The following is a 26,939-nucleotide window of genomic DNA, read 5'->3' as shown; positions in this document are numbered from 1 at the left end:
AGACAACTCAAAATTAATAGGCAAGGGACTTGAGTAAACATTTCTTCAAAGAAGATACACAAATGGCCAACAAACATATAAAAAGATCCTCAACATCATTAGTCATTAGGGAAATGCAGATCGAAACCACAATGAGGTATCATTTCACACCCACTGGGAAAGCTTTAGTTAAAAAAAGAAAAAACAGGGGCGCCTGGGTGGCACAGCGGTTAAGCGTCTGCCTTCAGCTCAGGGCGTGATCCCGGCGTTCTGGGATCGAGCCCCACATCAGGCTCTTCCGCTATGAGCCTGCTTCTTCCTCTCCCACTCCCCCTGCTTGTGTTCCCTCTCTCACTGGCTGTCTCTATCTCTGTCAAATAAATAAATAAAATCTTTAAAAAAAAAAAAAAAAGCAAACAGAAATAGGAAGTGTTAGCAAAGATGTGGAGAACTGAAACTTTAATACATTGCTGGTGGAAATGCAAAATGGTTCATCTCACAAACTGTGAGAAACAGTTTGGTGGTTCCTCAGGCTGGCTCAGTGAGTACAGCATGCAACTCTTGATCTCAGGGTTGTGAGTTCAAGATCCATGCTGGGCACAGAGCTTACTCAAAAAAAAAAAAAAAAAAAAAAAAAGGTTAAACATAGAACTACCATATAGCCCACAATACCACTTCTAGGTATATATCCAAAATTGAAGACACTTAGTGAAGTACATTTATACATGTTCATAGCAGCATTATTCATAATAGTAAAAATGTGAAAACAGCCCAAATGTCCATCAACAGATAAATGGATAAATGAATTTTGATATCTACATAGAATGGAATATTATTCAGGCACAGAAAGGAATGAAGTACTGATACATGCTATAATGTGGATGAACCTCCAAAACATTATGCTAAATAAAAGAAGCCAGACACAAAAATCTCACATTGTATGATTCCATTTATACGAAATATCCAGAATAAATAAATCCATAGAGAGAGAATGCAAACTGGTGGTTCCCAGGGGCTACGGGGAGGTGAAGAAGAAGAGTGCTTAATGAGTCAGGAGTTTTTACTTTGGAGCAATAGAAATGTTTTGGAATAAGAAATGGTGGTTGCACAACGTAGTACATGTACTAAATGTCACTGAATTGTTCACTTTTAAATGGTTAGTTTTACGTTATATGAATTTCACTTCAACAAATTATTATTTTTAAAAAAGAAAAGAGAAAGAGCTGGCCTCTGCCCCCATAAATGGGGAGGGAGTATAATAAAATTGGCTTTCAGTGCCTAGAAAGAAATATGAGGAAACTATCACTTAAAAGAGAAAATCAGGTCTCAGTTAAGCTGAAGAGATAAAGAGATTATGAAAAGAGTCAGAGAGGACCTCAAAACCAAACTGTAACCCTGCAAGATAAAGTGAAAGGGCCAGCAGAAAAGAGAACAGAGCAGGCAAAGTAGAGTGGGTGGAGGGATACAGGGGGCTCTGCTGGCAGGTGGACAGAAGCAAGAGTGGACAGCCATAGACTGAAGAGACAGCATTTTGTTATTTGAATAAGTATAATTTTTCTGTTCTAACAAAGAACGAAAAACATTTCAGTTGTTCGATTACAATAACCAGACTTAAATTTTTCACTGCCAATTCCAGCAAAGTAGGAATGTTGCTCTTATTAGAAATTATGACATTTGGGGCGCCTGGGTGGCACAGCGGTTAAGCGTCTGCCTTCGGCTCAGGGCGTGATCCCAGCGTTATGGGATCGAGCCCCACATCAGGCTCCTCCGCTATGAGCCTGCTTCTTCCTCTCCCACTCCCCCTGCTTGTATTCCCTCTCTCGCTGGCTGTCTCTATCGCTGTTGAATAAATAAATAAAATCTTTAAAAAAAAAAAAAGAAATTATGACATTTGTTCATAATTTTAAAGCAACCCAAATTCTAAGCCAAGATACCAAAGTTGTTCCCCAAAACTCAACTCTCATCAAGAAAATTTTATTTTTCCCTATATAACCTTAAGTCCAAACTTTTTTTTTTTTTTTTTTAAGATTTGTCAAAGAGAGAGAGAGCACGGGGCGCCTGGGTAGCGCAGTCGTTAAAGCGTCTGCCTTCGGCTCAGGGCGTGATCCTGGCGATCCGGGATCGAGTCCCACATCAGGCTCTTCCGCTATGAGCCTGCTTCTTCCTCTCCCACTCCCCCTGCTGTGTTCCCTCTCTCGCTGGCTGTCTCTCTGTCACATAAATAAATAAAATCTTTAAAAAAAAAAAAAAAAAAGAGAGATAGAGCACAAGCAGGGGGAGTGGCAGGCAGAGGGAGAAGCAGGCGCCCCGCTGAGCAAGGAGCCCAATGCCGGACTCCATCCCAGGACCCTGGAATCATGACCTGAGCCAAAGGCAGACGCTTAACCGACTGAGCCACCCTGGCATCCCTTAAGTCCAAACTTTAATTCAAGGTCTGTGTCCTATGTGATCTGGCCTGTCTAGCTCAAGTTCAAATAATTCAATAGTTCAAAAAATTTTCCAAATGATTTTAAAAGTTAACTACTGGTTTCTCAAGGCCACAACAACAGCTGAATAGTGCCAATGAGGAAACCACCTCCCTTTATAAAAAGAGCTACCTTTAATAGCACTTAGCAAAATACATTCCAGGGAGCTGTTCACGCATCCGTCTTTCCTATTACCCTGTATACCTCACAAGCAGGGCTGGGGTCTTAGAATATTTGTAGCTATTCAAATGTTAGATGCATGAATGGCAGCCTGTTGATAAAAATCAACTACATCAAAGATGAATCTTAAGGGAAATGGTATTTTAAAGAAAAACGTCAGGAATCACTTAAGGCAGGAAAACAAAAGTGATGTCACGGAAACAGAATTAAAGCAGAGATTTTACAAGTAAGTAACTGAATGAACTTTGGCAATCAATTATTTAACCACTTTCTCTAGGCATCAATTTTCTCAACTATAAAACAAGAGAGTTAAACCAGATGATGTTAATGTCCCTCCCCAGCCACAAATATCTATTATTCTATGATATCATCTATGATTTCCAAATGTCAGCCAAACCTCTATTATATTCTATGATATCATCCAGTTTCCAAATGCTAGTCAAAACTTAAGTAAAAAATTTATTTAGTCAAGATAATCTGAGTACAGTGTAGTACATGAGCCAGAGGAAAAAAAGCCAACATCACTTACTATGTATAAAACCACTAAATACTCTGTATTTTAATCAATGCTAAAAGAAAATAAATAAGGCGATCTTATTTCAAATATTCCAGGTTTATGGAAACTAATAAGCTGAAATAGACACAATAAAATAATTTGTCCATCAGGATCTAATAAATCTAGCTATAGTCAAATTATAACTAAGAAAATTAGCTGAGACCCAATATTTAAGTACATCATAAGAAAAGGAATTTACAAATATTAAGACTATAGGAAAGGGGCATCCTTTCCTCATAATTATAAAAGAAAAAGTACATAAATCTTCAATCTCTGTAACTGTTTAAACCATAATCTTACAGATTAAACAAGATTTTTCATGTAATCCTCTACCAATTCGCCATTTTCCTCCAGTCTTTCTCCTACAACCTTAAGCATCTCCATAGAACTCAATTGAGAGCATATACATGTACACACAGACAGTATAAAAAGAATAAAACTGAGCTTTGAAGAGAAAAACGGTATGCCTGTCAATAGAAGACAATAATAAATATGCCCCCTTCCTCCACTCCCTTCCTCCAGGCGGCCTCGTCTCCTGCCTAAAACTGGCCTCCTCGAAGGAAAGGCAAGCAGGGACACCCTCTTGGTCCCTGAGAGGTATAGCTAAGGAGTCAACTTCAAGGGAGGAAATCCTGGTCCTCCCAAGGAAAAGCAAGGCATCTACAATCACAAAGCATCTTTCCTTACTTTGCCACTTCAGGAAGAAAACACGATAATGTGGTCAAAATCAATAGTTTACTTAAAAACAATCCACTGAAGTGGCTATTTGTTGCCACTGATTTAACAGATCAGGAGGCTACAGGGTGCAAAGATCCATTTACTGAGCATCTCTCCTCCCCTATCCTCCAGAGATTACATTTCAGAAAGTAGCTTTCAATGTAATTCCATGATCTCTGAAAATGGAAGCCCAAAGCTATCCATCATAAATACTGTCTTAGGTTTATCTCTCTAGTACCTGTGATGATATCACCTGTGTGGAATCAAAGGTAGAGTAAGGTCACTTTTGATTTCAAATGGATGACTCAAATGGTGACTGTCACCTCCCCCATCTGAAAATACTATATAGTAGATGGATAAGAAATTGTAAAGAGAGCTAGACACTAAAATAGAAGATGAAGGAACAGGACTTGGGGTCTAATCAACATATTTGTCACCTTAAAAAAATCCATAAAAGAATGTCCCCAATGATGTGCTTTGTGCCACAATTGCAGAGATGATAAAAGTGCTTCCCAAATCCTATTCAAGGAAAACAAGTGACAAAAACAACCCATATCTCCAGCACTAGAGCATAACACATGAAGCATGCCCTGTCATACTGCTATAATGTTCGAGTATCTGGTCAAAAGATACTCTGGAAAATAATTTGTCATTGGCTCCTGTCCTGTTCGAAAAAGAAAATAATCTGCCCAGCTCAAACACGCATTGCAGGTACAGCTCTGTAACAGAGAGGGAATAAATTACGATTTGACGTGATCATCATTCAACTTACTTCATAGCCAACTCCTAATAGGAGCATGGTCTCTGAACTCAGTCAGCCATGGAGGCCATTAATAACTTAGAGCTGACTCTTACGTCCAGGGGCTCAGCACAATGGAGAACTCTCAAACATCACTTCTCCCTGCCAGCAACTTGCATTGCGAAGTGCTAACGTGAAGTCCAGTTCCAAAGCCAAATGAATTCTCTTCTCAGGCAAGTCACTTAGCTCTCTGCTAGAAGTCAGTTCCATGAAGGCAGGGATATTCATCTCTTTTAGTAAAATATTATCTATTTATTAAAATATATTAATCCCTTAAAATAAGGCCTAGTAAACATTCAGTAAATAATTGTTTGGAGTGTGAGTTTTAAGTGTTGCTAATAAAGACAATCAATCAACCAGGTTAATATCTAAGTGACCTCTCTTTCAAACATTCTGTGATTTTAGTTTTCATCGAAAACCATGCAAATCTCCCACCAATAACTAAAACAAATTGTTTTGAGGATTATGTAGCATTTTCACATACATTATACCAACAGTGGTAACAGACATCCTGTTGTAGTTGAAAAGCATCTCATCTTATATATGAAGAAACCAACACTCACATTAATTAAACACATATGAATAAGGTGAAATTAAAACTCAAAAATGCAGAATTCAGTACTGTGCCACATCACATTATCTGCTATATTCCCACATTTGTGTACATGTGCATGCGCACATATATAAACCGTAAAACTTTTTTCTTTAAATTGGACTAAATTCTCTCCTTTGACAACTAATGTGTTAGAAAAGATGCAAACAATTATAAAGATAATCCTTGACTATTTCCACTTCTAGACAAGATAGAATAATAGGACCAGACTCTCTTGTCTGAGATAGCCAAGAACCATACAAGAGAGTTCAGAAAGACAAAGACAGCTAGAGTATGCAAGATGAAGTACCACAGAGGAGAAAGCAGCACTGAAAACTTCCAAGATCTGCAGACGGTTGCCCTCCAGTCTTTGGCTAACTACTGATCAGAGGATGGATAAGGAAGCTGCACAAGGACAGAGAAAGGATAAAATGTACAATCCTACTTATACAGGATCTGGAATATCGCCTATTCCCACTAGCGAGACTGGAAAACCTCACGATTCACACAGGTCGCCAGAGAAAGTACACAAAGGGGTCTTAACTCAGTAGTGGGGAAAAATTAGCCCTACACTGAGCATTGCTCCTGTCCTAACAAGTCCAAAAAGCAAGATCAGAAGGATCAAACTGCTGCCAAGTAACTTAACTGAATCCCAGAACAAAACCTAAGAATATTTATAGGAATACAAAAATATTCAGCACCTACCAGAGTAAAATTCACAATGCTTGTCGTTTGCTCATGAACCAGGCATGCCCCCCCCACGAAAAAAGGGAAAATAAATAAATAAGTGATAAATAATTGAAACCAATCCAGAAACGGCACAGATGTTAGACTTAGTAGACGAGAACATGAGACTTAGTAGACAAGAACATTTATTTTTTTTTTTTAAAGATTTTATATATTTATGTGACAGAGAGACAGTCAGCGAGAGAGGGAACACAGCAGGGGAGTGAGAGAGGAAGAAGCAGGCTCCCAGCGGAGGAGCCTGATGTGGGGCTTGATCCCGGAACGCCGGGATCACGCCCTGAGCCGAAGGCAGACGCTTTAACGACTGAGCCACCCAGGCGCCCCTAGACAAGAACATTTAAACAACTACTGTAACTGTATTTCCCATGGTCAAAAGTTAAGCAGAGACATGGAAGATACAAAAAGACACAAATCAATTTTTTAGAGGTGAAAACTACAATGCATATGATGAAAAAATGCACTGGATAGAATTAACAGTAGCTTAAGCATTTCAGAAGAAAAGATGAGAAATTGCACTTCTCAGGTCTTAATAATTGGAAAAAGGCTTTTGCCAGAATCTCTCTTGAATACTTTCCATCTTTCAACTGCCCGGCAGACCAACAGCCTGCTGGGAGTTGCTAGTCAAGCCTTGGGGTGGCCTTAGTGCAGTATATGGGAAAGACAGAATGTGATGGGTATAGTGATATTGATTTGTTTGTACAGAGTGCAGAGCTATGGAAGCCAAGATGGAGGACACCTTACCCAGAGAGAGGGGTACAAGGAACAGAGATGGGAAAATTAGGCAACCTCAAAGAAAATAAGGTATTAAAAACTAATTTATTTAAACTACCATTCATAAATATAAGTAAGCCCAGCCCAACTCCCTTCTTGGATAATAACTCAGCAGGCAATGGGAAATGATAAAGAGAATGATGACTCCCATATGGCATAAGATAGTGAATCTCCCCTACAAGAAATATGACTTATTTATTCATTGAAGTTTTACTGAACATCTACTACATGCCAGGTATTGTTTTTAAGTGCTGGGGATATAGAGTGGAACGGTATAAAAGGTCTTTACTCAAATAGAACTAACTTTCGTATAGGGGGAGACAAAAACAACAAAAGTATCACATGCTTAAAATAAAACAGGGTGATAAGAACAGAGTGGCACTGGGGGGTCAACCCTAGGAAGGCAAGGCTTTCTGAGGCAGTGACATTTTAAGTTGAGATCTGTAAGTCTCCAGTCCTGTAAAGATCTGGGGAAAGTATGTGAGACAAAGCAACCATCAAATGCAGATCCTAGGATGAGAAAGAGCTTGGCAACAGAGGAGCTAAACACATGGGAGGTGAAGAAGGATAAAAGAGGAAAGAGGTGGCAGGCAAGAGTCTCCATATAAACATTTATCTGTACATCAGAAAGATTTGAACAGCATAGATACTTGATATTTATGAACTGTTAATTTCTTAGGTGTGATAATAGTTATTATAAATTTTTAGGTCCCTATCTTTTAGAGATACATACGAAAAAGTTTTTACAAAATTATGTGTCTGAGTTTGCCTCAAATAATCCAAGTGGGGAATCAGGACAGTGAGGGCAAAAGAGTAGATTGGGGAGTGGAGAGATATAGACACCCCCCCCCCAAAAAAAGGCCATTAGTTGATAATTATTGAAGCTGGATGATGGCTACACATAGGTTCATTATATTATTCTATTTCTGAATGTTTGAACTTTTCCATAATAAATACATTTTTAAAAGCAAACTTATTTAAAATAAATCGGAATTTTGGGGGGATGGTAAACTTATTCTGTATGATACGATGGTGGATACATGACACTATACATCTGTCAAAACTCATATAACACAATTAAGTGATCCTTAATGTATGCAAATCTTTAAAAATTCAGGTAGGAGGTCAGGGAATACCAGGATGAAATACAGAAGGTAATATGCCCCCTTCCAGACCAGCTTTTGTGGGACACAAGATGCAACTATAAGGTTTCATCAGAGGTCCCTACAAAGCCCCCAAAGTCTAAGTCAGCACAGTACACAAAACTTAATATGGTTGGATAGCCATGCCTTTGTCTAGGGAAAGGCCAGAAGACTTTCACAAAATAAGGTTGAGAACAACTGATATTTCTTTTACTAGCAACTTCCCAGGTGATAAATGAGTTACTATGGCTTATAAACCTAATGGTAATATCTCACTGCCATCATTCGCTTTCCTTGCAAGGACATTACTACACAGCATTACCACAAGCAAATAATAAATATCACCAGTGAATTTTACAACTCTGAAAGAGAGTTGTGAGAGGTATCTCCCCCACCCCCTAAAAAAAGGAAAGGTGGCAATCCTTTTACAAGACCATATTTCATTTAATCTAAACTGCACCATTATTTTTCGTGCCACTAAGAAAGATAAAAAAGAACTGTCAATTAACTGATGACTCACCATTGGTTGTAAAGTGGTTTCAATTTCAGAGATGTTCAAAGGTGGGAAAACTGTACATCTTATAATCAATGAAACATGGCATTCAAAAGTTCATGAGTTGGGCCCCATCTCTGATCTCCTAAATAAATTGCTCAGGATAGGTTCAGGAATCCATATTTTGTTTAAAGCCCCTCAGATTATTCCGGTTAAAGACTAAGTAAACGGTTAACCTTCAGAGGCTGCACAGAGAAAAAAGTATGCACTCTGGAGTCACAAAGCCCCAGACATTTCCGTGACCTCCCGTGAATTCTGTAATTTCCCAGAGCCTCAGCTTTATCTATTAAAAAAAAAATGTCAATGCCACCTACTTTATATGGTTGATATAACAAAAAAAGAACACATGTGAAGTACTTAGCATATAGCAAGAGGTATACTAAAGCACACATATTTATATAAAAACATATTTATTTATAAATAAGACATAACATACTTATCTCATATACAAGCATGAGACCTATGAAATTACTTTTCAGAAATATTCTACCACTCAGCAGTAACACTTGCACAGTAAAAAGAACCGTTCACTAAGTATTTATTAGGTAACTCAGCAATATACACACACTTGTTTTGGCACATCATATCTTAAGAGGTCCCACATAAATGAAAGTTGTTTAATAACATTTTAATCAGAAAATACTGTACTTGATTTGCACCAACAAGGATGACACAAAAAAAGCACTTTTAAGTGTAATATAATTTCAGAGTACCTAAATGCTTTGTTTCATGTCCGAGTTTTTGTTTTATTTTGTTTTTTGTTTTGTTGTGTATAGCTGGCAAGTTTTTTCACAACACTGGCATAACTGCATTAAAACCACAAAAGTAATGCTATGAAACTTCACAATTCAGGATGCTCAAAAAAAAATACCCTCAGATTTCATTTGTTTCTAAAGTGACCCTTAAAATCCAAACAGTATTTTAGGCAGCACCTTCAGAACTGACTAGTCAACTCAGGATGTGACTCATAGTGGACAGGTTTAGCCATAATTGGACAGAGTTCTCCCACACGTGGAGCATGAGGAAGGGAAAAAAAAACTCAAAACCCACAATTGCACAATGCCTCAGCCTTGCTCTCCCAATGAAGAACACAGGGATTCAAATTAATGCTGCATCAATGCCACCACCCCACCCAAAATGCCCAGGGTTAAGAGTCTGCTCAGGGTGCTAACCAACTCCACCAGCAAGCACCCCACACCTCTCAGATTATGCCAGACACATCAGCAGGGAGGACACTCTCACTGCCCTCCCCCCCAAGCGCTTGACCTGAGAGTTAAGAGGAAGGAGAGGTGCTGGGAGGAGAGGAACACATGGCTCATCTTATTTTCCTTTCCCTCAACCACCTCCCAAATGGAGAGAGTCCCTCAGTTCAGCACCCCAAATCTGAAACCCTGGAGTCCTCTCTGACTCCTCTCTTTAACTGTCAAGTCTCCTCCACTAAGTCTTTTCCAAACTCCCTGCACAGTCCTCACAAATCCATCCCACTCCTTCAACTACCCTAGTTGATCCCTCTTACCAGCACAAGCTGACTCTGTCCCATTTCCCAAATCCACCTTGTCTTTCTCCAAGCCCCTTTCCACTGGGGCCAAAAGTCATCTTTTCTGTAACCCAGTCCTGTTCGTGCACTCTCCTTTCCTAAATTCTTCAACAGCTCCTCATTACCTACGAGATGAAATTAAATTCCTAATTCAATCTCAACCTACCTCCCAGCTTTATATTCTGCCACTCCGTGGCTTTGCCAATTTTTCTCATTTTATCCACATTAGATTTTTCCTACTTCCTGATTTCACACCCATCTACTTCTGTACATCTATAGCTTTTTCATGCTGTTTTCTCACCTGGCAAGAACTGTTCCTCTTTTCTGCCCATCAAACTCCTCCTCAAGATGGGGCTCAAATGTCTCCATTCCTGGAACACTTTCCCTAAACTCTCTAAGGCTCTCTCCCCTTCCCCCTTCTAGAGTCAAGAGTAATCACTCCTACAGTAACTTAGTCATATCAACAGTATGACTCTTATCTCAGTGTAACGGTCCTCAATATAATGGTTAGTCTCCCCTCCGAAATTCTCAGTTCCTCAAAAAAAGGAATTTAATAATTTTGAGTCATCATTTTCTACCACAGTATATGGTACTTGGTTGGGCTTCAAAAATTTTTATTAAACTGGTCTGGGGAGCATTAATCTCAACTTATATTTAACTGATTTTAAATAAGATGTGAACAATGCTTAACTCTTCCAGAGGGTATTTACTTTAACAGAATAGCAAGTTACCCAAAGTGAATTTCTAATTGGTGGGAGGCAGAATCTATTCTCAGAAGACCTCTGACCCTTACAGAGTCCCTATCACTACCACCACTGCTGCCATAACCTGTTCATACAATAGCCCTCACCCCTCAGCATTTTGCTAGGAGCAAACTCCTAGCACTGCCCCAGCCACATAATAGTTTCACAAGTCCTGGATTTCCAGGGAACTTAATTCTATTAGAATTATGATTAGGATAATAGAATTATGTATTATTATCTAATACAATTAGAAAGAGAACACGGGAGGATGCAGATAATAGTCAAGAGCACAAACATGTGGTAGCAGGCTTTCAGATTCTACTTCTTGAGTGTTTTTGGTTAATCACAGCTCCTCCAGAGCTGACAAAGAGGCAAGATGGATTCTGGATTCAAGCAAGACCGAATCAAGACTGGACCTTTTACTCACTGCCCAAAGGACCCTAAATCAAAGTCCTCATCAGTAAAAATGGGGAAATGAGTGTCTACAATGCAGCCTGTTAAGAAGAGTAAATGAGAACAATGAAACTGGGCTTGGGGACGCAGCGATGCCACATGCAGAGTAAAAGCTCCTGAGGCTTTTCGAGTTTCTGTACAGGCAGACTTCCATCAGGACTATATGCCCCACAACCAAGGAACTGCCCAAGTCTGTTTTCTTATCCTATAAAATGGAAATAACAGTATATACTTGAAACAGGAATTACCTTTGTGCCTGACAAAGGCAAAAGACTGCTACATGTCAGCATCATTCTAAAAAGTGGCAACTACTACTCTTCTAAATATTATTACAAAAAAAAAACCAAAAAAACCTGTTACACATCAACAGCTCTTCAATAGTCAAAGCCCAACCTTAACTGTCATTTACATATTCTGGAATGACCACTGGCCTTTATCCCCATTTCAACCTGAACTCCTCTGAATGATACTAATGAAATCACAAAGACATTAAACCACAAAGAAACAGAAAGGGAAAGAAGACAACAACACGACATACATTTCGATAAACTTTTCCAAGAGGGGAGCCAGATGAAGAAGTGGTCACTGTTCCTCAGGACCCCTGAGGCACCAAAGACCAGCCTGAGGCTCAGGCTTGACAAAGGGGGAAACTCTAAAAGGGGTGGGCCCCCAGATCCAGCAGGAGACCCTAAGTTTTTCTGAAGAAACTGAACCACAGGGGCAGGAGAACTGTAAAGAGAAGTCAAAGTCTACAGCTTGAACGGTGGCCTTTATCCCCATTCCATCCCACCTCAACCAGATAACCCAAACCCAGGCAGTCAGTGTATTACCAAACACATCAGAGGCAGGCTATTTGACGGTCTTCTCTGCAGACACTGACTGTTCTCAAAGAAGATGTGAAGGTGCTGCTATGTGGAGTGGATGTGCAATGAAAACTCTACCTGTACTCCAAAGGAAGTCACTAGACCACCAGCACACATTCTCTCCTAATCAACCTTCCAGCATCTTACTCTTAATTGTGGACAGCCAAGGATGACCAGGTGTTTGTGATCTAAACAACCATAAAAAGTACCCTGAAATGAACAAGCACACTGGAGGAAGCAGAAGAAATATTAAAAACATTAAACATATGGAAAAAATGAAAAATACATATACAAATACATCAAAGATAATATATCTATGAAGAATAAAATGGAAACAGAAAATGAAATTAAATGAAATGAAAACAGAGAACAAAAAGAGCTTCTGAAACTTAAAAACATCATTAAAATTTTTAAAATAAAAGTTTAGAAGACAAAATTGAGAAGATTCCCACCCACACACACTTTCCACCTCCACAAACAAAGATATAAACAAGAGGCAACATAAATTAAGAGTATCTGAAGATCAATTCCAGGAGATTCAATAATCAAACCAATAGATGTCTCAGAAAGAAAAATAAAAACAAAGGGTAGGAAATTATCAAAGTAACAGACATTTTTGAAAACTGAAGAATATGAGTCTTAGATCCAAAGGGCCTACTAAAACGAGAGCCAACAGGTGAACAAAGGACCCACACAAAAGCTTATATAATTTCATAATGCCAGGGGATGCCTGGGTGGCTCAGTCAGTTAAGCGTCTGCCTTCAGCTCAGGTCATGATCTCAGAATCGCGGGATTGAGCCTTGTTGGGCTCTCTGCTGAGCAGGGAGTCTGCTTCTCCCTCTCCCTCTGGGATCTCCCTCTCTCTCTCAAATAACTAACTAACTAAATAAATAAATAAAACCTTTTAAAAAATAAATTTCAGAATGCCAGAGAAAAAGACCCTGAGCTTCAATAAAAACAGAAAAATAAAAACAAAAATCAGATGGCTTTGAATTTTTTCATCAGAAAGCCTTAAATCCAGAAACAGTGTGAAAATGCCATCAAAATTATGGGGAAAAAATATATTTTTTTTCAGCCTACTATTCTAAATGTAGCCAAACCATCTATAAAGGACCTATAAATCACCTATAAAGCATCTAGGGTAGACACCTTAAGACATACAAGGCCTCAAATAATTTATCTCCTATGCATCCCTACTTAGGAAGCTACTGAGGATACCCTTTAGCAGAACGAAGCAAACCAAGAAAAAGAAAACAAGTGATCCAGGAAACAGGCTCTAAGGCAGGAGAGAAGGGAACAGAAATCACAAGAAAAACAATCCTACTGTTAGACTGGAACAAGAGGATGGAAGGCTCCCAACCAGGGAGTCTCTAAGAGGAAACCAAGTAGAACTGAGAGATGATTTGTGCTACCTGGAAAAAAATATCAAAAGGCACTGAACATATTTTTCTTGGGGTATCTGAGGAATGCAGTCATAGATATATGAAAAAAAAATCAAAAAGTTGAAGGCAATTATTTGCTCTAGGGAAAACATAAAAATATAGAAAAAAAGCCATAATCTGGCATCACTATTTAACTCAGAAGTGAGCAATAAATATATATGCAATAATGTAAATACTGATTATTGGTTTTACCAAAAATTGTTATTTAGCTGTACCGAAGAACTGGGGCAGAGAACAGGGCAAGTGCTCAATTATGATACTAGGAAACTGAATGTTTATTCTATTAATTTCAAAATATGCAAGTAAAGAACAGGAAAATAAATAAATAGAACAAGTATGAGATGGTAGCTTCCACTGGAAAGTAGGACCTGAAGGATAAAAAGGCCAAGGGTAGGACACTGCTGTGTTTTATGTTAAGCCTTTTAGCACTATTTGATTTTTAAACTGTGACTTTTAAACGTATTAATTGGATTGAAACAACAACTTACTCTCATAACAAAGGCAATTAGTTCAATTTATAAAGTTGTCACTATCAAGTTCACTTTTAAGTTTCTTACTTGGAATTCCAAACTCATTGTCTTACAAATATTATAAAATGATGATTAGTTTCCCAAGTCAGCTTTCAGAGGCATTTAACCCATAATGATACAAAAATATAGCACGAACTATTATTTCAAGTAGTCTTAAACACCATAAGACTTTCTGTGAGAAACTGCAGTCTGAGAACTCAAGATGCCTGGTACACATCTGAGTCTTACCCACTCGTTCTTCCCCACCCAGAAGCAGCCAAGGAATGAATACTTTAAAGGTAGAGTGGATGAGGGAGATGAACCTAGATCTGGCAAAGAGAGTCAAAATTTAACAGGTCAATTCTATTTGCATTAGAAAAAATACCACTGTTGGTCCCTCTTGCCCCAGAGGTTGATGATCAGTAGAGGGATCCTCCCTCCCAGCCTCCCAATGGGCATAAAGCTGGAGGCTCATCAGTCAGGGGACAAATACATATACATTATTTCAAGTATTAATTAGCAATGACTTTTTTCCCACCATGCCATAACGAAACTTCTATATAAATGATATCTTTATTAAATTTAATAAAACTTTGTCGCCTATGTCAACACTATGTTTAATTTTTTTTAATGATTATAAATTGTGTGACCTTGAAAAGGTTAAAGCCTCAATTTCTTCAACTCTAAAATGGGAGTAATGGTATCTATTTAACTGGGTCACAAGAAAATTAGAGGAAATGATGTGTGTAAAACATGTAGGGGCCGGTAAGTGGCAGGCACTCAATCACTGTCAGCCTCTGGTTGTTCCTTATCCCCTACCCCCACCTGGCTGGTTTCTAACATGTACTCTTACATGTAAACAAAGTCACAAATTATACGCAAGCTTTTAACCAAAAAACCTTTAAAAACCATACAGAATGCATTAATATTTTAAAAATAATTATGTGATATGAGTCCATTTGTAAGCTTTCATTATTTTTCCTAAACCTTAGTCTTATGCTCCAAGTACTAACCTAATTGGCAGTTTTAATTAATCTCAACTAAATTTAGCTAATTCAACTAGACCAAAAAGAGGATTAAGAAGGACAGGACATTACAAAAACACAGCATTCTTGTTTGATTAAAGACTACAAACCCATATATGTAACAATGTCTAAACAGACTGCTAAAAGCAATACCGTTTCAACATTGAGTCCACTTCAAGAAAGTCTTACAAATTTAAAAAAATAAAAATAAAACTGATAGATAATGGATGATTAAAAAAATAATTCCCCCCTATCACTCAGATATACCACAAACCTGAGATTAAATAAAGAGGGGGGAAATGTTATTTTGTGCCACAATACACAAAAAAGTCTAACACACAAAGAATGTCTAGGCATCCTTAACTACCAAAGACTTCCCATTTGGGGCCATTTTTATCAAACCTTCCTCTAAGGGCTCATTTCCAGAATCCACAGTCTCAGCACAAAAACACCATTATTTTTCAAATTAATTCCCCAAACGACAAAGCTAATTAGGTGGAACAGAACTGACCCAAAGCTAAGTTCTCCTTTTCCTACAAGGTATTCAGAGTAAAAGAGTGGCCCTGAAATACAGATCAGTCCACAGTCCAACACATCCAAGACAAGAACCAAAATGATACTGAAGAAGCTAACAGGTCTGCTACCCAGAGATTCACTCCCCGTTTAAAAATATGCTTAAACGTCACAAGATTTGGAGGCTGCCACGAACATGCAGTGCTCTTCTAACCTCTCCCTCCCCCCCCCACCTCATTTTTAAAAAGAAGTATGATAACCAGAAAGTAAGACCACAGTATTGTGGCCTCTACTGGGGCATCAAAACCACAGCCAGGTCTGGTCGAAATAAAACATGGACTTCGAGATATCCAAAATCCAGGGCCCTACAATGACACGCCTAGGATGGGTCAAAGAAACTTGGTGCATCAGGGAAGAAAAGTTTGGAAGCTATGAATAGGGAATAGGGCGAAAACCGAAGAGGCAGTGGGGTAGGCGGAATGGGGTGGATCCCCGGTCTTTCACGGCGGGACAGCGAGGACTTAGGGGGTAGGCCGGAAGGCTGACCCGAGGCGGGGGCCGGGCAGGGACCACACCTCCCGGCCAGCAAGGCAGGCAAAGGCCGGGGCCCCGAGACGACCCCGGGCACTGGGACTCGACCTGGCCGCGGTCCCCCGCTCTCCGACTGGGCCGCGGGCGGCCGGAAGCAGCCGGGGTCGGGCCCGACCTGCCCACCCCGACGCAGACGGCCCCACTCACCGATGAGCCGGCGCACCTCGTCCTCGCTCAGGTAGAGGCTCACGCTGGGCCCCGCGGCCGCCGGCGACAGTACGGGAGGCCGCTGGGCTGGGGCGGCGGCGGCGTCGGGCGCGGATAGCAGAGGCAGCAGCGCGAGCAGGAGCAGCAGCGGCGGCGGCGGGGCCCTGAGGCCGCGGGTCCCGGGGAGGCGGCCCCAGCCCCGCGGCCCTGGCCGCGCCGCCCCGCGCATGGCCGCCGCCGCCGCCGCCGCCGAGGAGGAGCGCTGGCCGCCCGCCGGGCCGCCGCCACCCACCCCCGGCCCCGAGCCCCTCACAGCCCCGAGCCGGGGGCGGCCGCCCAGCTCATCGCGCCGCCGGCCCGTGGCAGCCGGACGCCGCTTCAGACCGCCGGAGCGCGCCGCCGCCGCCGCCCTCTCGGCGGCATCGTCCACTGCAGGGGGCTGGACGCGGAGGCGCGCCCGTGCGCGCCGCCGCCGTCCCGGGATCGCGCACGCACGCACCGTCCGCTCCGTGCTGGCGGCTGCGGGGCTGGGAGCGCTTTGGTTTTCAAGTGCTGTGGTCAGCTGAGGGCTCCCTGGGCACCCTTTAAAAGGAGCCCGTCCCCGTCCCACGTTGTCACCATCCTGATGTTAGCTTGTCTCTTGTCTGTAACTCTCCCGCTCGCCGCGACACAGAGTCCAGGCAGGCAGGCCCGGGCTGCGGCTGCCCCGGAGTGGGCTCCCCAGGTCCAGGATAATGCCTGGATGCGGCCGCTCTGGTAGCAAAAGAGAAACCTGCTTTTTCTTACTGAGAAAATGGTGGAAAATAGAAAGCACCTTTTATCCCACCATCGGAGGTCAACATTAACATTTCTGTGTCACTTCCCATGGATAAATACTGTATGCATTTATTCTCCAAAAAATCCTGCTCAGCAAACTTTAGTAACCTTATCCTTACACGTTACGAAATTTTATTTTTTATTATCGTTCTGCGTCCCCATTGTCAACCCTCATCTGGGGTTGTTAACCTGTGGTGTGCAGAAGTGTGTGTCTGTGTTTCTCAGTGTGCGCTTGGGCACACAGAGAAGTGCTGTGTACGTTTCATCATTTGTTCTAGCGAGTCCCGGCCCCCTGAAGAGGTTAAGAATCGTGCCTACACCTCGAACGAGCCCGTGCGCGGACCTCCGGGTCTCGGGTGCATTTATGTGAGCACCCACCATCGCGCTCAAACTTGCTCCAAGTGCCCCCTCTCTCGGTTGAGACTTCCAAGCGTCCCCTCCCCGCAGTTCACCTCGGCTCTGCGGGAGGGTCCGCGCTCTGACCCTGGCCGCCCGCCGACCCCGCGCCTCACTGCGCAGCTGCTGCGGGGCAGGCCGGGTTTCCGTGCGCAGTTGCTGCTCCCGCTGGGAGGCCGCGGGAGGCGGCTATTTTTATCCTCCGGGGAGGGTGGGGGAAGAGAGCGACTGATGAGGCGGGAAGTCCTCAACTTTTATTTTCCCCTTCTCTAGTGAGAGCAATGGATTCCATTTAGAGATAGGCTAGCCTCGATGTGTCAAGCTTCAGCCCCGGAGTTGTGTCCATCATCCTACGGGAGGAGGCTGAGAAGAAGATGAGAGCTGAGGAAAAGTGCTCCACCACAAAGGTCAGCAAAAACTCCTTATGTTGGGGGCAGCCGCTACTATCTATTAGGGGACCAGCGCTCTGGCAGAAGAGCTTGGGGCTGGAAATGTGCGGTGTGAACAGGGCTCTCAATTCAGACGGGAGGTGCTTTTTTTTTAAAGGATGGCATATTCCCTGCAGTTTTCAATATGGCTCCCAGTCCCCAAGTGAGGAAGCTCCTGCCTTCAAGGCAATCTCCTATCAGTGACTTCTTGACGTAGTCGGTGATGTAAACACAGCAGAGCGGTCAGTCAGGCCTGGCTGGGCTGTGGTACTTGTTAATGGTGGGAAATTAAACCCCAAGCCTCGGTTTCCTCATTCATAAAATAGGGGTGTTAATGCCAGACTCATGGGCCTTTCACAGGATTTAATTGGAGAAGATGGGAGTAAAACGCCCAGGCAGAGTGTCAGACCCATTGTTATTGTTATTACAATTATAATGAATCCCTTCCCTATAATGACCGGTTCCTGAAAAGTTTAATCACCAGTTACCTCCAAACTATTCAAACCAGAGACGCTCAAGAACTTCATTCAGTACAGCACCATGCCTGGCCCAGAGCTGAGCTCAGGGCATCATGCTTGGCACTAGCACACAGGGGTAAGCAAGGTGCTTCCTTGAGGACGGGTGATAAACGCACGTTCATTGTGCATTTTCATCAGTGCTGTGAAGAAGTTGGTGGTTCTCAAAGTATGGCTCCCAGACCAGCAATACTATCACCTGGCAACTTGTAGAAATGCGAATTCCTTGGCCCCACCCCAGACTAATAAAAGTAGGGGTTTCAACCTCAGGGGGTAGAAACAGAGAAGTGGTATATACATTTCATTATTTGTTCTAAAGTCCCTGTCCCCCAAACAGTATCACAGGCCCTCCAGGTGATGCTGGCCGTTCTGTCAAGAAAATCTCAACTCTATTAGCTCCCCTTTGAACTGTTGTAGCTGCTGCCTCACTGGCCTCCCTGCTTTCCCCTTACTCCTTTATTCATTTAGTCTGTTCTCAACATAGCAGCCAGAACTATTCTATTATACACAACCAAATCATGTTGCTACTTGGCTCTTAGACTACTAAGGGTTCCCTAATTCATTTAGAATAAAAGGCAAAGTCCTTAACAAGCTATCAAGGCAGTTCTCATTCTCCATCTTCCTTGCTTCCTTTCTGATCTTATCTCTTACTCTCGCTCACACAATGACTGCTCTGTTGTGTAACACACCAGACACAATCCTACTTCGGGGCCTTTGCCCTGCTGCTCTCTGTACCTGGAACAACACTCTTACTTCTGACTTTCACATGGCTTCATTCCTTTCCTCTTCAAATCTATATTCAAATGTTAACTTCTAAATAAGATTAAAAATGTGACCATCCGAACACTTTAACTCCCCAGAGAACAAACCAATTCCCAGTCTCTCCTGTCTCTACAGGGTACTTGGTCTTACACAGACTTCTTCCTGCAATCCCCATCCCATCCCTGGAGAAGGAATCGTCTGCCCCCCACCGTCCCCCAACAAGGTGTGGGGATAAACTTTTGAAATTTCCCAATAAGTCTCGGTAAAAATGCTGGGAAGCCCTGACCTCAGCCTCCTGAGGTTTCTCTGCCTAGAGGAAATGAAAACCCTCAATCATCACCATACTCTACACACTGCCTTGTTCTTGGTTTTGTTTGTAGTTGACCTTATTCTACTTCAGGAGACAAATTTCAGAGGCCTGGAAAACACCATCATCAGGGCTGCTTCTGCTATTCCTAAAAAAGGCTAGCCTTGGGCTAGAGATGCAGCAGGGTGGGTGAATGGAGCCCTGGGGCAGCCTGCATGGGGGCAGTGCTGGGATGAGGCCTCCCAGATAATGGGAATGACTGGGATGTTCCATACATGCAGTCTGATGCTCCACTCAGAGTCCCAGCTCATGTCCAAGAGGATAGATGCCTGCCCACAGAGCCCTGAGAACAATTCCTCACCCCGGCCTCAAGTTCACTCAGCTAGGGGAGGGCTGTAAAAAGGGGTGCCTCTAAGTTTTGAAAGTGTCCCCTTTCTTTGCAAGGAGCAGTTGGGAATGCTGCTGTGTCTACTTTAGAGCAGTTTACTTTTCAAAGTTCTCCATCCACAAGTAATATATTAACCCATTGTGTTGTGAAAGACTCAAGCATCACCGAAGTACATGGAGTAAGATAACATCCTCCTTGATACAAACCATCATCTCTCTCCCCCAACTCCCAGTTTGGTGTATGTTCTTATAGCCCTTTCTCTCGATATTTGCACGCGCACACACACACACACACACACACGTGTGTCTGTATATGTGTTCAGACACACAACTGTGTGTTTATGCATGCTTTCAGTTTTATAGACATGAAATTGTACAAAAGGTATCGGTCTGCATGATTTGCTATTTTCACTGATCAAAGTAAGTTGAGGTATTAAGGATGCTTGCATGACAGAGCATACAGAGGTTTATCCATGGTATTCTTTTGGTTGGGATGGACCATGATAGATTTCATGGATCTGATGATAGACCACACATCCTTGCACATGCATCTTTATGCATATTGTATATATTTAGAAGGGTAGATTCTCAGAAGTGGAATTGCTGAATCAAAGGGCGTTACTTTATAATGTTGATAGATTCTTGAATTGCCCTCCTAAACACCATTATATACTTCCGGAGCTGGTCCTAGTTCTTAACCTGGTGAGGGTGACCCAAATCTTCTTTCCTAAAGGGTCTGGCCATTACTGATCCTTCCTGGATTGAATTGCCATAGTTTGCCATTAACCTTACTCACAGGGCATGATAAACTAAGAGACCCCTGAGGGATCTCATGTATTCCAGACATACTGTTCCTTACCTGTCTTCTGGTTTCCATTATTTCCATTGGAAAGTCAGTTGTAAGTCTAACTGCCACTTAGACACGTTATCTGTCTATTCTCTATGGCTGGTTTAAGTTCGTTCTTTTTTTTTATGATGTTCTGCAATTTTATTGATATATATGAGTGTGGCTATCTTTCCATTTACTTTGCTTGAAATTTATGGAGATTCCTGAATCTGATGTCTTTTGAAAATTCCAGGAAATCCTCAGTTCCATTTCCTTTATCATTAATAGTTAGGTGGGTAGATAGATAGATATGCATTTTTCTGAGCCGTTTGAGAATAGGTTGGAAACATAATGCCCCCTTCCCCCAAATGCTTCACTGTGCATTTTCTAAGAAAAAGGACTTTCTCTTTAATAACCACAGTGCAATTTTCAAAATACAGACATTTCACATTGATACAATACTATTTTCTAATCCATGGCCCATATTCAAATTTTATCAGTTGTCTCAATAAGTCTTTTATAACTATTTTTTCCTGGTCCAGGATCCAATCCAGAATCACACATTGCATTTATTTGTCATGTCTTTTTAGGTATTTTTTTCCATCTCTTTTAAAAGTTCCTCGACCTTTCTTTTGCCTGAAGTTCTTCACCTTAACCAGTTATTTTGTGAAATGTCCCTCAATTGGTGTTGCCTGGTATTTCCTCATGATTAGATTCAGGTTATGCATTTTCAAAAGGAATATCACTGAAATGATGTATACTCAGTATATCATATCAGAAGGCACATGATGTTGGGGCGTCTAGGTAATGTAGTCGGTTAAGCATCTGACTTTGATTTCACTTCAGGTCCTCATCTCAGGGGCATGATCTCAGGGTCATTAGATTGAGCCCTGCATTGGGCTCCACACGCAGTGTGGAGTCTGCTTAAAACTCTGTCTCCCTCTCCCTCTGCCCCTCCTCCCCATGCGCTCTCTCTTTCTCAAATAAATAAGTAAAACCTTAAAAAAAAAAAAAGAAGAAGAAGAAGAAGAAGGCACATGATGTCACTCTGGCCCATTACTGGTGATATTATCTTTGACCACTTGGTTAATGTGTTGTCTGATACATTTCCTTGCTCTAAAGTTACTATTTTTCTCTTTGTGATTAATAAGAAATTTGGGGGGAGATACTTTGAGATTATGTAAATTTCTGGTTCCTCTGCAAACTTTTATCCACTTGTTTGATCACCCACTGATGATTTTCTAACTTAACTATTCCTTTCATATTTATTTGGCATTTAACCATAGGGAGGCTTTTCTCTTTTCTCCAACTTATTTTTTCATTTATTTATATCAGTATGGATTCTTATTTTATTCAATGGATTATAATCTGCTACTATCATTATATATGTTCATCCTCAAAATGTATTTGGGGATATTTGAGATTTGGCTAGTGGGAATTTCTTCAGCTCATTCCTGTGTTCTTTTGCTAGGTCTCTAGCATTCATTGAACATTTCCTTACATTATGAAACAACAAAATATTCCTGTATTCTCTTATACATTTCTGCCCCAGCTTGGAATCAGCCGTTTTTCATAGGAGTGCCAGTTCCTTTTAGTGGAGAATGGTATTTAGAAACCAAGATTTGGGAGCTAGGTGTGCTTAAATTGCTACTACAATATAATTGATTCTAGGCCTTCTCAGGAGACAGAGTATGGAAATAAACACATTTATGTGTGTACATTCTGTGTACTTATGCCTACATACACATATAGATCTGTAAAATCTATGAGTTCATATGAATACTCCTGATTCCAATCCCACACCATTCCTCCACTCTCTTCTCTGACAGTAAGAGACCTGACTCCCATTACCCACAATGTATCTGCTTATTTGCTCAGTCCTTCCCTTGTTAAGCAGACTCTTGGCCCTGCTTGCTGAAAGCTGAGCCCCAGACACACCAATCTCCACCCCAACTCCCCATTCCCAGGCATGCCATCCAAAACTTTTCCTCCAGGCCGAGTAAAGGGCAGTGGGGTTGAAGGCAGAATGGGAGGGTTTCTAGAGCAGCACAGAACAGTCCAGATCTTGAGAGGAGATATTAGACACCTCTAATCTTTATGGGACAGCCCCACTCCACCACAACCTAATTCTCTCCAGCCACCCACTGAGATAAGGAGCTGGAATCTCCCCATCCCCAAGGCTTTCCTCAACTTTCTTTCCTTTCTAGATGCCTTCCAAACCCCTAATTCCAGTTTATTTCCTCTGCAGAAGAGTTTAGCTATCTCTTTCTGTTATATTCTCAACTTTTCACCTTCTGCATCCACTCAGGTGTTTTACCAAACAGAGCCCTGTGCTCAGGAGGAATGCATGCCTTAGGGGATGATGCAGCCGGAGTCGGTTATGATTTTAAATATTTCGCTTCCCTCCCTCTTTGCTATAATTACAATTATACTGAAATATGCTTAGGAGAGATGTGACAGTCAGACAGTCATGCTAGATGTATCATTTTGGTGAAGATTTAGAGGATGGACTGGAGGGAAAATGGTAACAGCAGAGGCTGGAAAAACCAGACAGCATGATTTTTCTACACCTAGGTGAGAGAGGATTGTGACTAAACAGGGAGGGCAGGACAGTGAGGATGGGAACAGGGAACCTGATAAGAGAGATATTTATGGGATAGGATCAGTAGGCTTGTTGATAGATTGAGTAAGGTTGGCAGGGGGCAGGGAGGTGGAGGTGTGGGTTGGGGGCAGGGGCCTGGGATGAATCCCAGGTGTTTGGAGTGGGAACAGGTAATGGTGGTGCCTAACCCTCCTCACCCTCCTCCTCCTTCTGCTACTACTAATGATGGGGCCATTGTTGAGCGTGGACAGTATGTCAGACACTCTGATCAATGCTAGACATACGTCATGAGACATAACGAGACCATTCAATCCTGTACAGAATGTATTATCATCCGGTTTCCCAGGTGAGAATGCAGTAACTTCCCCCAAGATTTCACAGATTGCAAAAAGCACTTTGTGCAGGTTTAGGTTCTGAAATGGTGATTTCGGCTTGGGGCACGCTAAATTCAAGGTTCCTGTGGAATATCCTGGCAGAAATGTCCTGCCAGCAGATGGAAATGCAGGTCTGAGCTCAGCAGAAAAACTGGGGTAGAGATACAGCCATCCACACAGAGGTGGCAAGAGAGACCAGGTAGTTAGTATGGGATGAACGGGAGAAGCTTATGGAGAAGGAGGAGGAAAGAGGGCTGGGATGGAACGCTGGGCACATGAACATCAAGAACAGGAGAGGAAGAGAAACTACAGCAGAGGAGGAGTGGCCAGAGAGTGAGCAGAACCAGGAGAGCAGTAGTGCAATTCAGGAAAAGTGGTGCGTCAGGGAGGCAGTGGTCCAGCGTTCTAAATGGTGCCAAGTAAGCCAAGAGCTGCAGCATGCCCAACACATGTTTCCACCAAGGGGGCATCGGTGAGGGAGACTGGTGGGCGGAAGGCTGAGTGCAAAGGTCAAAGCAGTAAGGAAAGGCAAGGAAGTGGAGATAATGATCACCAATGTTATCAAGAAGCCCAGTGGAAGAGTAAGGAGAGAAAGAGAGCACAATATCTAAATGGGATTTACAGAGCTGCTTCTGAGGTGGAAACATTTTAGTCGTTTCTAAGCTGAAAGGAATGTGCCAAAACAAGGAGAGAGGTCAAAGATGCAAAGAACGGGAGGAGATAAGTCCCAAAAAGGCAGGAGGAGCTGGTTCTGAAAGCCACAGTGTGGTCAACACAGTGGGAGGAGCGCCTCTGGCAGCTTCAGAAGCAGAGCCTGTTACAGTGCTGGCCCCCTGCTCTGGTGAAGAGGGGCTCCCGATGGCTTCAGGCACAGATTCCTTCATGGGGTAGACAAGTAGGGGAAGAAAGTTAAGGAAATCCATATTTGGTTGCTTCCATTTTTTCTTGAAATATGAAGGAAAGTCATTTCTGGATTAAAGCACAGAGGAGTAGGGTAGATTTGGGGGATTGGTATAAGGGCTGAATGTCTGCAATTGCTGGGGAGGTGGATGGAAGATGGTTTTGACCAAGGATCTTCAAGCTTTTCTGGGCACTGTTGAGAGTGAGGCTGAAACTGAGGAGTGTGGTGTCTGAGGTCATACTGATCTGTGTGTTGAGCAGTCTGTTTGCAAGAGGAAAGGAGATGGCCTGTGGAATAATCCCCATTTGGATGCAGATCCAGAGCAGTGGAAGGAAAAAGCTGGGTTGTAGAGGATGTTTAAAATGCTAGATCATAGCATCTAGCTTGGATGGTTCCCAAGTGAAACCAGAAAGAACTAAAATAGAATGAGACACTTCTGCTTAAAGATGGCAGATTGAACACAGTTTTTATCTCTTCACTCTCCCCAAACGCTACTAAAATGGCAGGAAAGCGTTTTTTTCTTAAGGGTATAAACCCAAATAACAAAGGAAGTGGTGGTAGGTCAACTACATTTTGGAAGCTGAAAGAGGGTGATCAATGGCAATCGATTTCGCTAAAACCTAAGTCAGGAGTTGAGACATCAGCTAGCTCAGAAAGAGGGAAATGCAGGGTGAGCTAAGAACAGGAGGACTGATTGAAGAGCATATAGGGTCTTCTCCCCGGTTTGAGCACAAACTAAAAGTTTATGATCTGGGAAGGATAAAACAGAGGTCTTGGACTAGAAGACATGAGGCACTGATGAGAGCTGAGATACCATACTAAAAACAGGAAGATAAAGTCTGTATACTGACCAGAAAAGACGGCCCCCTCCCCCATCTGCTCTCCTCTCCAGCCCTCTTCCTATACTCAGCTCCCATGATGCTGGCTGGAGATTGGAGAGCTTTCCGCAGGGAATCTGAGCAGTCCAGAAAAAAACATCAAAAGATACTGACACCTGCTGCTTCCTCCCCCTTTACTCCAGGTCAAGATCACCAGTCAACATCAGATTTTTAGCACTGCACTCCCAAACAGGAAAGGAAAGGTGAGGACCACTAGACATTTGCAGCAGTTCTTCAGCATGAAAGGCAAAGAGCAAAATAAACGGTGGGGGGGGGGGGCCGGGGGGGGAAAGGACTCCGTATTAATAGAGACAATGCCAAGAATGAAGAAAATATTTTAAATATGATAATTAATCATATTCCCAAAGAAATTAAAGATAATATAGAATCTGTGAAATAGGAATAGGTTGCTTTTTTTAAAAAAGTCAGTAAAGAAAGTAAGTAAAGAAAGAAAGTAAAGCACTCAGAAAATAAATGATGACAATTAAAAAACGTATAAGACAATAGCAAAGTTGAAATAAAAAGCCAAAGAAATATCCCAGGAAGTAGAACAAACATCTAGAGGTAGAAAATAAGATAGAGAAGATGAGAGAATAAATAAGAGATGGGAGCTATGCTATAGGCCAAGAAGGCTGTGGTCCAGAGTGTTAGGTGGAAGGATCTGGGAGCAAAGTCCCCAAGGAGAGGACAGGAATTTAGATGTAAGTACACAGAAAACTAAGCGGAGGAGGAAAAGGACATTTATGAGCTCCAGGGAAAACAAAACGTTGTTTGAGAAGGGAAAGGCAATTAAACTATACCATCCAGCTCACCAGTGATTAGTATTTATGTTGTCAAAATAAAGTAAACCCTAACTATTGGTAGAGGGATGGCAAATTAGTATGTGTGGAAGTCTTTAGAAGAAGTGCTATCTTCATCTCCCTACTTCGAAATCCGTAAATAATGCTTATAAATCGAGCAGTAGCAATGTGATCCTATTTTAGCAATATAGAGGCAAACATCAAAAGAACCAGCCTAAGGACTAAAGAGAGAATGGAATGGAGGACAGGAGAGGAGCCCGGAAGTCTGCTGCCTTTCTAATGTTCTAGAGGATTATCTGACTTTTAAAATTATATGTATAACTTTGATTTGATAAAAGTTAAATGAAAAGATTGGAATGGGAAATAGAAGGGTCAATGGGAGCACCATGAAGGGGATTCTGCCCACTCTGGGAACTGAGCAGGCTGGTAGACCTCCTTTGCAACTGCAATAACCTGGTAAAAACCTGTGTAACTCACGAGGCAGGATAAAACATGAAGTATTAATTTATGGCAGACTGATAGCTGAGACATCAAATGGCATGTTCACTCGTCTTGGCCACCACAAAAACAAAAAACCTACTAACAGGAATGGCAGACTCCTTAGCTTATCATTTCAAAGCAAT

General features: G+C 42.0%; 1 protein-coding gene and 1 long non-coding RNA gene across 11 annotated transcripts in view; one reads left to right on the top strand and one right to left on the bottom strand.

Moving 5' to 3' along the window:
* Positions 1–16,568, bottom strand: part of RYK (receptor like tyrosine kinase) — a 93,968-nt gene extending 77,400 nt beyond the window's left edge. For all 4 annotated transcript variants that reach the window (XR_008960662.1, XR_008960663.1, XM_026497062.4 and 1 more), the window contains exon 1: positions 16,325–16,568. Coding sequence is in view for 2 of the 4 variants with exons in the window: in XM_026497062.4 (XP_026352847.1) it covers positions 16,325–16,553 (229 nt within the window). In the remaining 2 variants the exon portion in view is untranslated. The remainder of the gene's footprint in view (positions 1–16,324) is intronic.
* A 259-nt stretch (positions 16,569–16,827) lies between these two features.
* The window catches only part of LOC113253957 (uncharacterized), a 96,831-nt gene continuing 86,719 nt past the window's right edge, over positions 16,828–26,939 (top strand). For 3 of the 7 annotated variants that reach the window (XR_008960667.1, XR_008960666.1, XR_008960668.1), the window contains exon 1: positions 17,659–17,943. This is a non-coding gene — a long non-coding RNA (uncharacterized LOC113253957). Of the gene's footprint in view, positions 17,944–26,939 lie in introns of all 7 variants that reach the window. The other 4 variants (XR_008960665.1, XR_008960664.1, XR_007189130.2 and 1 more) reach the window with 4 other exon arrangements.

This window comes from Ursus arctos, unplaced genomic scaffold, assembly GCF_023065955.2.
Source record: "Ursus arctos isolate Adak ecotype North America unplaced genomic scaffold, UrsArc2.0 scaffold_20, whole genome shotgun sequence".
Classification (NCBI taxonomy): Eukaryota; Metazoa; Chordata; class Mammalia; order Carnivora; family Ursidae; genus Ursus; species Ursus arctos.
The sequence above is the reverse complement of the archived record's forward strand: the minus strand, read 5'-3'. Positions and strand labels throughout refer to the sequence as shown.